Genomic DNA, 17,280 nt, shown 5'->3' on the forward strand with positions numbered 1-17,280 from the left:
AACATGTTTTTATAGAAACAATTGATAACATATTTCTATTGTTTTACAAAAGGCATTAAAATGACACAGACTGAAATGTCCTGTGCATTTGAGATTTTTGTTTAGATTTTTTTTTCTTGCTCTAAACTCAATACAGCCTACACTAATGAAGAAGAAAATATATAGCGTAGTTAATAAAATCAAATGGATAATTCCCCAGCCAGATTGGAAGGTCATCCAGAATTACAGAATAGTGGGGTTCTTGGTACTCTCTTCCTCCTTTTCTGCTTCTCTACTTCCATCACTACAGAAGCAGAAAAAGGGCTACAGAGTAGGTGCCATTTTGTGTTTTTGTCCAGTTCATGGGTAGCTGTAGCCAGAAATGTCATTACTTGATCAAGTACCTCTTTGTGCTTAGCTGGAATCACAGGCACAGTTATGAGCCTGGGCATACACTGAAAGCCTTTCTCAGGTGGAGAGGTCCATCTAAGCTTATTTCTGGCTGATCTTGCTGGGTTACCTCCATGCCATGAGGAGGCATCAGAGTAACAGGGAAAGGATGTAGTTGTGTAGTGGTAAAAAGAGTACTTAAGTTGCAGAAATCACACATATAACATTCCCCAAATCAAAAGCTAATTTTATGCATTGAATTGGACAAAAAGTAGATTAATAAATGTTAGAAGTATATGTATGGGCAATTAATGGGTTTGGGCACACAGTATGTTTTAGGACAAAACTCAATGATTAGGTCCTTTAGAATGAGTCCAATACTGTTGACTGAAAAAACTTTTAAGACTTTACCAAGTATTTTAAGTGTTTACAGGTAAGTCAAGGCAGGGAGGGGCAAAAATAAAAAATCTCAGGTGAGATCTACTCTTGGTTGGCCAAGGCCAACACAGTCAAGCTTCTTTGTAACTTCTCCTTCTTACCCAGAACTAGAGCCATGGCTGCCGGGTATGGGATTGGGGCAGCCCCGGAGGTAGTTGTGGGGTGGGGGTGGAGAGGAGGCAGCTGCCAACACAGGCACCAAGGTATCTACCATCTTGTTTCCTAACCCACTTCTCTCCTAGTTTTTGCTTTTTCTTTCCACATGAGATAGTAGCCACCCAAGTGCCACCAATTTTGGAGACAGACAGGCAATACGGTCTTTTCAAGATTTTGATAATTAAGACCTCATCGGACCTATTGCAAAAACAGCTTGGTGATCTGCAGGAGACTGGAATGTGGACATCAGGTTCAAATGACTGTATTTCACGGGACCAGTGCCTAAGAGCTCAGCAGTTTGACATTCTGGCAAAAGAAACTGATGTGATGAGATCAGCAGGATAAAAAGAAACAGACAAATAAACAATTCGACCGCAAATTCTCTGACCTTATAATCATCGGCCATTTTCTTTCCAGCCCACATCTCCTTCACCATCAGGTGCCAAAGATCACACTCTGTTTTAAGATTAGCCTCAAAGACTTCCTTTTTGGAAATAGTTTTAATTTTTAGTGTGGGTATTCTCAGAACTAGAAAGGCCACAGTTGTACTTTTCACTTCCTGTAATCGAGAGGGAAAGAAAAAAAAAGGTGGATGATAGACTTCCATTGTTGTTTAGTCACTTAGTTGTATTGACTCTTCATGATCCCATCTGGGGTTTTCTTGGCAGAGATACTCTGGTGGTTTGCCATTTTCTTCTCCAGCTAATTAACAGATGAAGGACTGAGGCAAACAGGGTTAAGTTACTTCCCCAGTGTCACAGAATTAGGAAGTATCTGAGGCTGGATTTGAACTCAGGTCTTCTTACCTGCAGGGCCAACATTCTATCTCACCTTCTATCCACTTCATCACTCAGATGCTCCATAGACTTCCAAAGCATCCCCTGCCTCCTCCCCCCAATTCCCATGACAAAACAAAACCCTTACCAATTTTAAACTAGTTGGAGAAGAAAGTAAATTGAATTTTTGTTTGAATTAAGAAATATTTTTAAAGATGTGCAGTGTTGCCACCTGTTAACTAATACACACTTCACGGGTGGCCAAAGAGTTCGTAGATTCTACAACTGGAAAGTACTTCAGAGGCCATTTAGCCCAGCTCTCTCCTTTTACAGATGAGGAAACTGAGCCCCAAAGAAGTCAAGAGAGATGCTGAGGTCACAGCTGGTGAGGGGCAGAGCTAGGCATATTAGCCTTTGAGGGCTGCTCTAATAATCAGGGGGCAATGACAATAAGGAGCACGCCAGTTGTTAGTACACAATTCATTTCTTTTAAAGCTTTTTAAAAGATTTTATTTTCATAAGTACTTAAATACTTGAGATTTCTAGGAGGAGGTTTGGGAAGACTAGCCTCTGAGGTCTCTTTCAGCTCTAAATCCTATAACAACAACAAACACCACAAATATCCAGGATTTGTACGGCACTTTAAGGTTTACAAAATGCTTTATAAATATCATGTCATTTTAGACTCACAACGGCCATGTGAGGTAGGTGCTCCACTTTACAGTTGAGAAAACTGAGGTTAAGTGACTTCCCCAGGGTCACACAGGAAGCACCTGAGGCCAGATTTGAACTGAGGTCTTCCTGACTCCAGGCCCAGAGTTTTATTTATTTATCCACTGTGGCTAATTATACGAGGTTTCCCCATACACATTAATAAATACTTTTCCTGGATAGAAAAAATGATTAGTTTTAGAATAAACTTTGCATTTAAAAGACAACTTTAAACACAGAATCAAGCTTGTATGCTGTAATGACCATTTAAATTTGAAGACCTTTCCCATCCATTAATAGGCTTACATCACAGGAAGCCTAAGTCACATGTGGTGGGAGGGGTGTGCTGAGAGGAAAAGGAAAGTGTGCCACAGGAAATGCTGAGAGAGTTAGAGCTGAGGGAGAGAGCAGACACGTGCTGTGCTGTGCTGTGCTGTGCTGTGAGTGTGTTTGTCGGGGGCAAGGCCCCAGCAGCGGGGCGGACGGCTTTGGGATGGAGTGGTTCTCTGCTGTGATATTGTGCATTGAATTCTTTGCTGCTGTGATGGATTGGGCTTGTTGGTTTTGGGATCTAGGTCTCTGGTGTCTGAATAAAGGTTTCACTTCTTCTACCTTCTATATGGACAGTCTCTTATATTTTTGCAACACAAAACTACATAGGCATATTGACAATTATCATGTATATTGTGACTACTGCCTTGCTAATACACATGCTAGAAATATATGAAGTGATAGTAACACTTAAATACACTAAAATTAAACTAATAGGTAGCACTGATATTGCACTTTAAGGTTTGTAAGTCAATTTCTATTTATTATCTCTTCTGCTTCTCACAACAGCCCTGGGAGGTAGGTGTTATTATCAGCATCCCTTTTTACTGAAGGGGAAACTGAGGCATCAGAGGTTAAGTGACTTGCCCCAGGGTCACACAGCTAGTAAGTATCTGAAGCAAAACGTGAACTCCTGAGTCTTCCTGAATCCAAGCCTAGCATCCTAGCTATTATCCCACTTTGCTACTGATTTCACACTTTGATATAATGATGTTGTTTTTTTTTCTAATAAGCCTCACCAGAGATCAATGCACTGACCACTTCACATCAAGTAACCTGAAACCAAGAGTCTTGGGAATAGCAGTGACCACCAAACCACCAGACTTGCTTCCAGTCCATCCTCCACAGTCATCACTGAGGAGGGGCCTGCCTTCCTCATCCCCACCAGAGACAACTGCTAGATGAATAACAATAGGTAGATGAACAGGGAACCCTGTGAGTGGCAGCACTGTTCCCCCCCTCTTGCCCCCAGACCACCAGTCCCACATTCAGTCCAAGACTTACAGTCATTCTCTGGTGGAGTAAATCTTGTGGACAAGGGAGCAGCCATGCTTACCCACTGCTACTCAAAAGGGAAGCAAGCCAGCCTAGCTGAAGCAACAGGCCACCCCGAGAGAGAAAGAAAGCAGGCAGCACAGGCCGGGCAAGTCAGACTGATGCCACGACCATGTCCACCATCTCCCCTCAGACCCTGATGGAAATAGGCCAGGGCCTTGAATCTGACAGCTTAGGGAACAGCAACACCTCCAGCCCAGTGCCCACAGACATCATCCAAGAAAGCGACTGGAGATGCAGACTGGCCACTGTTCCTGTAGGTGCTAAAGTCACATCCATCAAAGACCCAGAAAAGAAAATTCCTATCACCAAAGTCCTTGGCACTGTCAAATGGTTCAACATCAGAAAGTGACATTGCTTTATCAGTGGAAATTATATTAAAGAAAAGGCTTGACCATCTCCTTTGCAGCTGCACTCTAAGGCCCATGGGACCCCTCCATCTGAATTGTACTTGAAACCTTCCATATATGTTGTCTCCCCCATCAGAATGTGAGCCTCTTGAGACCAGGGACTGTCTTATTTTCCCATATGTATTCCCAGCACTTAGCATAGCGCTTTGTAGACAGTAAGGGTTTAATAAATGGCTCTTTAAGGGGAGGGGCAGAGAGGTGCTGTTTTATAGTTCAACCTCTAGCTCTGACCTCTCTTAGTCAACAAATAGAAAGAATCTTGGTCTCAAAGGTCCATGGATTTTTTCCATGTTCCCCAACTCTCCTGGATTAGTTGGTCTCATCTATCTCAGAGAAGAAACCCATCTCTGCAGGAAAGACTCCTTGAAGGAACCCATCACAGAATCATTAAGACTATGGATTTAGAGCTGAATGGGGTCTTAAGAAGATGTCAAGTCCAATCGCATTTTATTGATGAGGAAACTGCAGCTCAGAGAGTTGATGACTTTCCCAAGCATTTCACAGCCACTGAGTATATGCGGAAGGATATGAACTCAGGTCTTCCTGACTCTAAGTCCTCTGTTCATTATGCCAACTAGCTACCAAAGGAAGATCCTAAGCATCACGTCTTCATATCCCAACTGGAAGTCTAGTCCACCACTGAAAGAGTCAGGTGGTGACCACGCTCATGATTGAAGAACATCTTTGGGGCAGCTGCTATAGTCTCCTCAAGGACCCTGCTCCTTGACTGCTGCTATGAAAGAAAGGGTTAGGATGTGAGAAAATCAGCTGAGGACTATGGGAAGTAAGGCAGGCTCCTAGTGACTAAGGCTCTTCTGGATGTTAAAAAGACCATTAGCCCTGGGGAAGGAGAGCATCTTACTGTCCTGAACCTTACCTAGCACTCATTTTAAAACATAATTAATATTTTATTTTTCCCCAGTTACATGTAAAGACAATTTTTAATACTCATTTAAAAAATTTTTGATTCCAAATTTTCTCTTTCCCTACCTCACCATCCCCCTTCCTGAGACAGAAGTAATCTGATAGAGGTTATACATGTTCAGTCATCTAGCACTCACTTTCCTAAAGTGATGATGCCCTCTCTCCCTCGAACTCTAGTACCTTCCGTCCCTTGTGATCACAGTTCTGTACTGTGATCAATTTTCTGACAACTTCAAATAAGACACTGGACTTATTCTCACACTAAGACAAGATGACAAGGCTACCATGACTCCCTTCTTACCTCTATGTTTCTGAAGGTGGAAATTTCCACATAGCCAGGTCTTCCTTCTGTAAGGAGGAACAAGCGCTTCTGTGTCATGGCTATTTTCCCCACTCCGTAGTTCGTTTTGACTGAGCTTGATAGTTTGTAGACACATTCATTTTTATCTAGGTGCTCGATGACCTCAGGTGGAAGATTGACTTCTTGGGCCTCTGCCTCTGTCTCTTTCCAGTAGTTGTAGAAATCTCTGAATGTTTCAGGGTCAATTTGCTTCTGATGTCCTTAATTTCAAAGAGAAATTACCCTTAAAATTAGTGCCATCATGACATTCTATAAGACCCCAAACTTCCACGTAAGCTCACCGAAACAACAAGATAATGCTCCAGACAATCTAGTTCAATGACATCTCTAAATATTCTAGGCTAGGGGTTCTTAACCTGAATCCATGAACCTTCAAGTTAGTTGTTCTATGAGAATGACATCTCTAAATATTCTAGGCCAGGTCCTTCATCTGGATCCATGAGCCTTCAAGTTAGTTGTTCTATGAGAATGACATCACTAAGCATTCTAGGTAAGGGACCAGAGTGGCCAGTAGCTGAGTCCATGTATTCTCAAATCAATAATTCTATAAAGATGCCATTTGATAAATGTTGCAGGCCAAATCCTTAGTTTGAGTCTGCAGACCTTTAATTAGGTCTGGTTCACTTGATCTGAAAATTACATTTCTAAATATTCTAGGCCAGGGGTTCTTAACCTGGGATCCACAGATTTGATAGATTTAGGGGGAGAAAAGGAGGAAGTCTGTGAACTTGGATGGGAAAAAATAACATTTTTATTTCAATATACTTGGTTTGCTTTGTAATTTTCTGTATTTTGTTTTATGCACACAAAACTCTTGTTCTGATGCTTCACCAGATTGCCAAAGGGGTCCATGATGAAAAAAAAAAAGGTCACGAATCCCTGCTCTTCTGCTCTAGGCTCTAGTGGAGAGCTGAGGGGGCCTGTGCAAAGAGCTGGACAAAGTAAGCAGATTAAATCACTAGCTCCAATTTCTACATTGGATGGAAAAGCTCTATGGAATACTGATGGGTGACGATGGTGGTGAAGAGATGGCTTTTCTTTTCTGCATCTCCAAGTACTTGATATATAGGCTGGATTTGAAGATTTCACCCCAGAATCTACTACCCAACATGAAAGCAGTACCAGTTATGTTCTGTCACCAAACCATTTGGGAAGATAATGCCTCACCTTGTAAACCATATCAAGCATGCCAGCTGCCACTGGTACCTAAGCTCCTGTCCCAGGACCTAATTCCTCACTTTTACTATCACTAGACCTGAAAGGAAGAGATTCTCACCTTGGCCCCGCCTCAGAAATAAGAGTTTGGGGGCAACATTTCTTGACACCAAGTGCCAAGGTCGGGGGGATCCCTAACCTGGTTTTAGAGGCTGTCTGACCTTAGAACTTATTGTCATGTATGAAAGCAATATCTACTCTCTCCTAAATTACAAAATTACTGATTAAACACCACCTTCCTCTTCCTTTACCTCCAATCACACAGATATAGAGGTCAATTAGAAGCTGACTGCATGTTTCTCATACGGGATCTGGATGTGTTTCATAGTCTGTGTTCTTTGGATGAGGCAATGGAACCGGCCCCAAGGTTAAGTTCATTCAGGACCTGATCACCAGCAGGATGTACAGGGAACTCAGCCAAGGCTACTGGTGATGCCCAGGGATTATATTATATTAATATACTTTATTATATATTATATAACATATAATAATATATAATATAAATATATATTATATTTTATTTTATAACCAACTTATATTTTAAAAGATTTATATAGCCAGGTGTGGCAGGACACATCTGTAATCTCTATTACCAGAAGGAATTAAGGGTGGTGGATCCCTTGAGCTTGGGAGTTCTAGGTTGCAGAAGGTTAGGCTGACTGGAAGTCCAAACTAACTTTGGTATCAATATGGTGAGCCCCTGGGAATGAGGAACTATCATGCTACTTAAGGTTGAACTGAACCCATGTTGCAAGGGAACAGATCAAACCTTCTGTGCTAATCTGTAGTGAGACTAGCGGGTTAAGCAGCCCCTGCATTTCCATTGTGAGCAAAATAGGAACACCAAATATAAAACCAAAACAAAACATTTAAATAAAGAGATATATACAGAGGATAAAATCAAGTATAGATAAAAGGATAAATTTTAAAACGTGGAATGATCCTATAAGAATAATGCTAACATATAGAATAAGTTGAGGTTGGCTAGGAAAGCTACAGATAACAAAATGATGGGGTTTTTGTTGCTTTATCTTAGAGGAGGATCAAAGTAGAGATAAGATGGTTGCTCAGGGTTGATGGGATGATAACTGATGACAGACAGCAGAGCTGCTCAGTTCTCATTTTGCTTGTTTTCTGTGCCAAGGGAGAAAAAAAAAACAACCACAGCACAAAAAGACAGATAGGGAATTGATACACAAGCAAATTGAGAAGAGAGTAAGGGACCACCTAGCTGTCCCTGATGACAGCAATTCCCCTAGCCCTGACATATTACACTATAGGATGCTAAAAGAATTGGCAGATACGAGTACTGAGTCACTAAATAAGTGAACATAGAGAATAGGAAAGGAATCACAGGACTGGAGAAGTGAAAATACTGCCAATTTTAGTAACAATACTAGAATGGAGTTCTGACTTTGATGCCTAGTCAAATAAAATATATTACTAAAGGGATGGTTAGTAAACATCTAGAAAAGGAAACAGTAATTACAAAGAGCCAGTGTGACTTCCTCAACAAGAAGTCATGCAATAAAAGCTTTTGAAAGGCTTTGATCAACATAGTGACAAACTATGATTCCAGAGGATTTGTGATTAAACATTCCACCTACCTAAAGAAAGAGGAGTGATAGACTCAGAATGCAGAAGGAGAAATAGCTTTTTTTTTGGACATAGCTATTACAAGAATTTGATTTGCTTGACTATACATGTTTGTAATTGGTTTTCCTACTTTTTTAATGGTGGGAGAGGAAAAAGTGGTAGAGAGAAAATCTGAAGCTAAAAATAAAATACAATTTAATTTTAAAATGAACAAGTCACACCAGAATAACTATTATCCTTTTCTGTTTGTATTTCTAACATTGAAGATCAGAGAAATGCTGCAGATCTTAGTAAAGCACAAGACCAAGTCTTCCATAGTATTCATTTGAAAAAAGGTGGGGGAAAATGGGCCAGCCCCAAGAGAAATTGGTGCAATGTCAAGTTGGAAGAGAGTCTTCAGTGAAGTGCTCCAGAATCTGTGTAGAATTGTGCTGTTTAATATTTTTATCAATGACTTGGAAAAAAGCAAAGACAATGTCATTATCAGATTTGCAGATAATAGCAATCTAGGAAAAACAGCTAACACATTGGATGACAGGGTCCTGATTTTTTGTTGATAGGATAGAACACTGAGCCAATTGTAAAGAATTTAAAGTCTGATGAGAAAAGTATAAGGGCCTATGCTAGTGTTCAAAAAATCCCAAAGAATCAACACGCATTTACTAAGTATCTACTATATTCCAGGCATTGTTCTAGAAATTAGAGATATAAAGACAAAAAACAAACAGCTCCTTCCCTTAAGGAGTCTACAATCTAGCCAGCGTGGCTAGACTGTACTGTATGTAAGGTAAGAAAGGGAAAAACATATAATAAGGCTGGAAAGGTAGATTGAAGCCATCTGATCCAAGAGGCAATAGGGTGTTACTGGAGTTTATGTAGTAGAAAGCCAACAGGGTCAAATCTGTACTTCAGGGAATTGTTCTGGCAGCTATGGGGAAGATGGATAGGAGAGGGGATAAGACAAGGCAAGAAGACCAGAGAGTTAAGGGATTAATTAAGTTAAGGGATCAGGAGGTCAGCTGAGTATTTTTATAGTCAAAGCAACAGATGATAGGGACCTGAATGAGGACAGTGACCAAGTAAGTAAGGAGAAAGAGGAAGATGAAAGAGATGTAGACGAAGAAAAAAAAGATTTTGTAATTGACTGACTGCATGGGACCAAGGGGAGTGAAAAGGTTGTGAACGTGTGTGACTAGAAGGATAGTAGTGCCCTTGACAGATATAGGGAAGTTTGAAAGAGAAGTGAATTCTGGATATAATGAGTTTGAAATGTTTCTGAGACATTCAGTTAAAAATGCCTAATGGGCAGTTGGTGATATGGGATGAGAGTTCAGAAAACAGATGAGAGCTGGATGCATAGCCCTAGCAGTTCTATTTGGAATCAGAAGACCTGGGTTTAGATCCTGGCTCTGCCATTTACTACCTGTGTGAGCTTGGGGAAATCAATTAAACAATCTCAATTCCTCAACCGCACAAAAAGGAATTCGACTAAATGGAAGTTCCTTTCCATCCCTAGAAGCTATGATTCTATAAGTTTTGGAAAAAGCAGTTTCAGTTGAGTGATGATTGCTAGAAGCCAGATTGTGAAGTGTTGAGGAGGTATGGCTAGACAGCATTCTGAATGAAAATGTATAGAAGTTTTAGGGGAAGTTTAGTATGACTCAAAGGTGTGATAAAATAGAAAGTTAATGCAATCTTAGGCTACACTAAGAGGCAAAGTAGTCAAGAATAAGGAGGTAATAGTACCATTTGTACTTTGCCTGATTCAGACCCTACCTGAAGTATTAAGTTCAGTTTTGGGTAATATATTTGAGGAAACACATTAATAAGCTGGTGACCACTGAAGGAAAGCAACCAGGATGAGAAGGATCCTTAAGTTTATAACACATGAGGACTGAATGAGTGAACTGAGAATGTTTAGCCTGGAAGGAGAAAATTCAGGGTGAATATGAGGGCTATCTTAAAGTCTCTGAAGGGCTATCATATATAAGAGTAATTAGACTTGAATAGAACAAACAGCAGAACTAGGGATGATTGGTGGAGATTACAGAGAGGCAAATTTAATCTTGACATTAGGAACTTCCAAATGATTAGAATTATCCAGAAGTGGAATGGTCTACTTCTGCAAGAATTGGATCTTTCCTTCCATCCCAACCAACTTGAGGTCTTCAAGCTAAGACTGGATGACCCCTTATTGGCTATGATATAGAAGGAGATTCTTTTTTCAGGTATGGATTGGATTAGATGGCTACGGATGTATCTTCCAAATCTGAGATCCTATGATTCTCTATTGACCAACCTAGATACCTAACTTTATCTCTTTGCTGACTTCAGCCCTTCCCCACCTCCCACCCAGAGTTTCCAAGTATCTGGGGAGAAAACAGGATAATGGCACTGCCCCTGTACAAAGGTTATTACAGGATAGTGGAAGTGGGGGCCTCAGCCCAAATGGTACTTGCTCAATCCTATGACTAGAAAATGAAACTATTCCTTCTCTAATCTAGGTAATTAAGACCTGCCAACTGCTGATGCAAAACTTCCTTTCCCTTCTACTACTCTGCTCTGTCATGCCATATCTAGATCACCTATAATCCACAGTCTCTGCTCTCCTTTGACCTTTTTTGTGTGTGTAACACTGTTAAACGCCCTTTCATCCTGAACATCATTTTACTTTCTTTTGCTTATGGTCACTCTCTCTCTTGTTTATCAAAGAAAAAGGTTCACCTAGTTCAGAGCTTTTCTCTTTACCCCAACCCTGGGTCATACCTGGGGATTTCAAAATAAAACTCATGCTGAACATCCTTTAAGCACCCTGGCCTTCAATTCATCAACTTTCTCACTTTCCATTGACCTGTAAACTCAATCTACATAGACTACCCAAAAGGTTGGTCCTCCTTAGGTATTCTCCTTAAACATCACTTCCCTGATCATTAACTCTGAAATTTCCCGTTCTGATCATAACCTCTTGTTTTTCCAGCTCTCCCTCTGCTCCATTCCTCCTAAAGTCATTTTTCATCCTCACTGTGACCTTCAGTCCTTCACCTTGTTCTTTCAGTCCATCATTCATTTTTACTTTCCTCTTTTGAAAGTCTTGACCCTACAGCTGATTAGTTCAACAACAACAGCAACATGCCTAAACCTTGTTGCCGGTGCTCTTTTCTCTAAGACATACTATCAACTGTTATGGGATCGAATATCATCTCTATACAAATATCATGTATAAGATACATACTCATATGTGTGTATGTCTATTGTGTGAGTATATATGTCTATGTATTCAGTCCTCATTTTTTTCAGATTTCCAGTTTCCTATCCAAAATTGCCTGCTATTCTCCACTTTTCTCCATTGCCGTCACCATTCTCTCTTATATCCAGTCTTTTCCTGTCTACTATCTCCTTCTCTGCTCCTGCAAACTCCTCCTCCTCCTCCTCCTCCACACACACACACACACACACCCACACACACATGCATGCACACACTGTTCTCTATCTTTGATTTCCTCGTCCTATTGCTGCTCTTGGCTTGCGAAACCCTAAATCACATCCTCCTTCTCCACTTTGCACTTATGCTGCTAAAGTTCGGGCACACTAGAGGAAGTCACAAAAATCTCCTAATGGGATCAGCTGTAAGTTCAGGTGCTCATCTCAACCAGGACTTCTCAGTGCTGCAGGATAATCCTTTTCTTCTTTCCAGCTTGACTACTACATTCCCTAAAGCAACTGTTCCAAACCTTCTCTTTCCTCAAATCCTTTGCTAATTCTGTCCATCTTCCTTCCAGTAGAGGACCTCACCTCCTACTTCATGGAGGAAATAGAGGCCACTCTTTATGAGTCTCGTCTCCACACAACTAAACACTCCATAGAGTGTCTCCCCATTCTCTCCTCGCTAAGGATGAGGGGGCCCTTCTTGCCAAGCCCTTTTTTTAGTAACCTTGATCCTATTCCCTTCCATCTTTTTGGGAAGCTTGTTCGGATAATTTCCTCTAATTCATGTTCAATCTCTTCCTAGCTAACTCCTTTGCTGCTGCCTACAAACATATCCAAGTCTCCTTAATTCTTCAAAAATCTTCACTTGATGGTATACTGATTCAACCATTCTGTACAGCAATTTGGAACTATGCCCAAAGGGCTATAAGACCATGCCCTTTGACCAAGCAATATCACTACTAGGTCTGAATCCCAAAGAGATTAAAAAAAGAGATGGATCTATGTGTACAAAAATATTTATAGCAGCTCTTTTAGTGGTGACAAAGAATTGGAAATTGAGGGGATGTCTATCAATTGGGGAATGGCTCAACAAGATGTTGTGTATGATTGTGATGGAATACTATAGTGCTATAAGAAATGATGAGCAGGAAGCTGTCAGAAAAACCTGGAAAGACTTACACGAACTGATGCAAAGTGAAATGAACAGAACCAAGAGAACACTGTATACAGTAACAGCAATATCGTATGATGATAGACTGTGAATGACGTAGCTATTTTCAGCAACACAATGATCCAAGACAGTTCTGAAGGACTTATGATAAAAAATGCTACCTATCTCCAGAGAAAGAACTGATGAAGTCTGAATATAGATTGAAGCATACTTTTTCTTTATTTTCTTTCTTTTTCTCTTTTTTGTCTGTGTTTTCTTTCACAACATGACTAACATGGGAATATGTTTTGCATGACTGCACATGTATAATCTATATCAATTTGCTTGCCTTCTCATTAGGGGTGGGGGAGGGAGGGAGAGAAATTAGAACTCAAAAATTTTTAAAAATAAATGTTAAAAATTGTTTTTACAAGTAATTGGGGGAAATAAAATGTTAAAAAAAATTTTAAATCTTCACTTGACCCTGCCCTTTCCACTAGCTATCATTTAGATCAATCACTTTTCCTTAACTAAATTCCTGGAAAAAAATCACTACACTTACTTCCTCTATTTCTTCCTCTCACACACACTTCTAATATCACCACTCTACTTGCTTTCTTAAAGGTTAGCAGTAATCTTTTAACAGCTAAATCCAATTATCTTTTAATATTATCTGTTCTCCTTGACTTGACAGCTTTTAACTACTTCCCCTCTTCTTTTAGCTTCAGTGACACTGCTCTCTCTTGATGCTCTTTCTACGTATGTCACCACTTCTTACTCACTTTTGTTTGTTCATTTTCTTTCTCCTTCTCCTGAGAAACTGCACATGCCTAAACCTTGTTCCCGGTGCTCTTTTCTCTAAGGCATACTATCTACTGCTATGGGATCGAATATCATCTCTATACAAATATCATGTATAAGATACATACTCATATGTGTGTATGTCTATTGTGTGAGTATATATGTCTATGTATTCAGTCCTCATCTTTTTCAGATTTCCAATTTCCTATCCAAAATTGCCTGCTATTCTCCACTTTTCTCCATTGCTGTCACCATTCTCTCTTATATCCAGTCTTTTCCTGTCTACTATCTCCTTCTCTGCTCCTGCAAACATGCCCACATCTCCTGCACCATTAAAAAAAATCACTTGATCCAACCACAGCTATCATCCTGTATTTCTCCTCCCTGTCCTGTCTAAACTCCTTAAGAAAGCCATCTATACTTGGTTCTTCCCACTCTTCTCAAATCTGCGCACTCTTGCTTCCAACCTCATCATTCAACCAAAACTGCTCTCTCAAAAGATACCAATGATCTCTTAGTTGCCTGATCTAATGGCCTTTTCTTAAGCTTCATTCTTCTAGAAATCTCTGCAGCCTGTGACACCATTGATCACCTTCTCCTCCTGGATCCTCTCTCTTCCCTAGGTTTTTGTATTTTGTGTCACTGCTTCCCCTTGTTTCCTTCTTCTCAATAATAGCTCCCTTCTCAGTCTCCTTTGCTGGCTCTTCATCCATGTTATGCCCATTAATTCCTCACTTTCACTCATTCACATACCCAATCCATTGCCAAATCTTGTTATTCCTTGTTTCACACATATATTTTTCCATCTCTCCACACACAAACTGCCAGCACTCTAGCTCAGACCCTTATCTTCTCTCTTCTGGACTATGGCAATAGCCTCAAATCTCTCCTCAGTCCAATGCAATCCAGTCACACGTTACTTAATATGTGCTTAAGTTCATACAGTGCCTTAAGGTTTATAAAGTGTTTTCCTCTCAACAGTTCTGTGAGGCAAGTAGTGAAATACCGTCATTTTACAGAAGGGGAAACTAAGTCTCAAGAAGATTGAGTGACTTGCCCATCATCATATAGCTACAAAATACCTGCAGTGAGATTCAAACTCAACCCCCTGACTCCAAGAGCATCACTTGATCTACTACGACATAACCTATTGCACAACATACTCAAATGTACTTTTATTCAGACAATTCTATTATTGCTATTCATTTTCTATTAAAAAAACCTCACAGAATCATAAACCCTTAGATTTGGAAAGGACATTGAAGTGCATCTGGTCCAATCTCTTCCTTTTGCAATGGATAAAACGGAAGCCCCAGAAAGCTGAAATGACTGGCTCACGGTCACTGGCCAGCTGGCTTCAGAGACAAGATGACTCCCCAGAGTTGAAGCATTATGGCTTGAGAAAGATCACTGGTCTTTCAGTCCATACACCTGGATTTGAGACTCAGCTCAGACATTTACTTGGGGTGTGACTTTGGGGAAGTCACTTAACCTCTCTAAGGTTAGTTTTCACAGCTGTGAAATAGGAATAGTAATGTTTTCATCACTTATCTCAAAGGGTTAAGCCAAGGAAAGGACTTTGTAAAAGGACTCTATCAATGTGAGCTATTGTTAACTGCCTCCTTACAGAAAGCAGCCCATCATCAGGTCCATTTTGGCCTAAGTGTAATGTAGAAGCCCAGCCTAAGCTTTTTTCAATGATAAAAATGGGAAGTAACGGTGATTTATGAGTAAGAACTGGATAACCTTCAGGCTTTTTACTTTGTGAGTCAGTTTTTAGGTATTTTTCATTGAGTCTGGTAGTTTTTCACTCACTCATTACCTTCTGGTGGCCAAAAGGTGGCACTGCAGTCTCTTCTACACAGAAGAAAGACATGCTCTTCAGCTTAGCAAGAACAAAGAACAGAGATTTTAGGACCACAGTAGAGAATGGGAGCTAGAACCAAGGGTGTACCAGACAAAGAAGAGATTTTAGGAGCACACTGGAGAACAAGAGGTAGATCCAGGGGGGTGCTGGACAAAGAACAGAGATTTTAGGACCACAATGGAGAACGAGAGGTAGAACCAGGGGTGTGCTGGTGGATGGTCAACAAAGCAGTTCAGGGTGGGGGGAAGGATGCACAAATGACACACTTGTATGTTTAATGCGCATTACCAACATCTTCTCCATCACTTTCTTAAGTCTTGATAATCAACAAAACAAAAAATCAAGCCCTGATTTGGTGTGTAAATGCTCAAAGAGAAAATTTAACAACTGGGTTAGCCATTATGAGCTGGCTCCAGCACATCACTATCTAGAACCAACCAACCTCAGTGGCTCTCCAGCCTTTCAACTCCTTCATTGACAGAAGAGGAAACTGAAGATTTGGGAGGTTAAGTACCAGCTTAACGTTATGCAAGTAAGTAGCCCAAGAGCCAGGATTTGAACCCTGATTCAAATTCTTGATTTAAAATCTAGTAACTTTACCACTAGACCTTTCACACAAAATAAATGAGCATTAATATTATCACAGGAACCCTGCTGACAGTTGATACATGCTGAGAACTTCCCCCCTATTATTGCAGACTACTATTTGCCCCTTATGGTCATAATCCACTATGACTATGTAAAATTTCCTCCCCCTTATGCAGCCTACCATATCCTCCGAGGTCTCTTAGGATCATAAGGAAGCAGGACTATGTAAAATAATGACAAAAGGAGACCCAGACAGCTGAGGAAACTGAGGCTCAGAAAAGTTGAGTGACTTGCCCAGGGTCTGACAGTAAGTTTCTGAGGCAGGTTTTGAATTTGGAAGTTCTTGAATCCAGTGTATATCGGCTAAGTTATGCTGCCTCTTACACCACGTCCTCCTACCTCTCAAAACACACATGCAACTTCTAACACCCAAACCTAATCTCGTGCTGTGTTCAAAAATACTTTCTGGCTCAATCTCTGAAGGTCAGACTCATTTTCTTTTTTACACCAAGACTTTGGAGAGACTGGAGATGAGTTGGAAACACAATCCAAGGAGCTATGAGTATCGCTGGGAGACTAGAGGCTCTGAAAGCCCATATGGGCAATCATACCAGGCATCAGACCCTAACACTGTGTATGTCAAGGGTGCCTGCAAAAATAATGGAAGAGAAGGAGCGCAAGGAGGTATTGGTGTCTTCTGGGACCCCAACAATGGTCGAAACATAAGTAGTACACATTCTGGACGACAGACAAACCAAAGAGCATCATTGGAAGCAGCTACCAAAGCGATCGAGCAAGCAAAGGCCCAAAATAAGGACAGACTCACTGTGTACACAGATAATCATCTTGTCACCAAAGGCATGAATGAATGGATTCACAATTGGAAAGAAAATGACTGGAAAACAAGTAAAAATAAAGAAGTAGTCCACAAAGACCAATTCACTAAGCTGGATACTATGACTCAGGACATGAAGGTTGAGTGGAAGTATGTACCTGCCAGTTCGAAAGTTGAAGGCAATACTGAAGCTAAAAGATTAGCCAGAGAAGCAACTAGAAAGAAGTGAGAAGACTCAATTAATACTTTGCAGAGGGTGAAATTTAAAGTGTTACTCTCTTTAGTCCTGCAATATAATCTCCAAATCAATCTCTTTACCCTTCTCCCCCTCTTGTGTTGGAGCTGTCTTCCATGACTATCTGTTTAGCTATGTGCTATTTTAATTTTTCTTCAATAATATGAACAAAATACTATATTTTATACTATAAACATGCTATAAACAATTATAGAAATTGTTCACATTTACTACTAATTAGAGTAGAAATTATTA

At 40.4% G+C, this 17,280-nt stretch overlaps 1 protein-coding gene across 1 annotated transcript in view; it reads right to left on the reverse strand.

Moving 5' to 3' along the window:
• DENND3 (DENN domain containing 3) overlaps positions 1-17,280 on the reverse strand; it is a 118,568-nt gene that overhangs the window by 28,155 nt on the left and 73,133 nt on the right. The window contains exons 14-15 of the mRNA XM_036764223.1: positions 5,472-5,731; positions 1,352-1,522 (exon numbers count right to left, since the gene is read on the reverse strand). Coding sequence (XP_036620118.1) covers positions 1,352-1,522; positions 5,472-5,731 — 431 coding nt within the window. The remainder of the gene's footprint in view (positions 1-1,351; positions 1,523-5,471; positions 5,732-17,280) is intronic.

The sequence above is a fragment of the Trichosurus vulpecula genome, chromosome 1 (assembly GCF_011100635.1).
Source record: "Trichosurus vulpecula isolate mTriVul1 chromosome 1, mTriVul1.pri, whole genome shotgun sequence".
Taxonomy (NCBI): Eukaryota; Metazoa; Chordata; class Mammalia; order Diprotodontia; family Phalangeridae; genus Trichosurus; species Trichosurus vulpecula.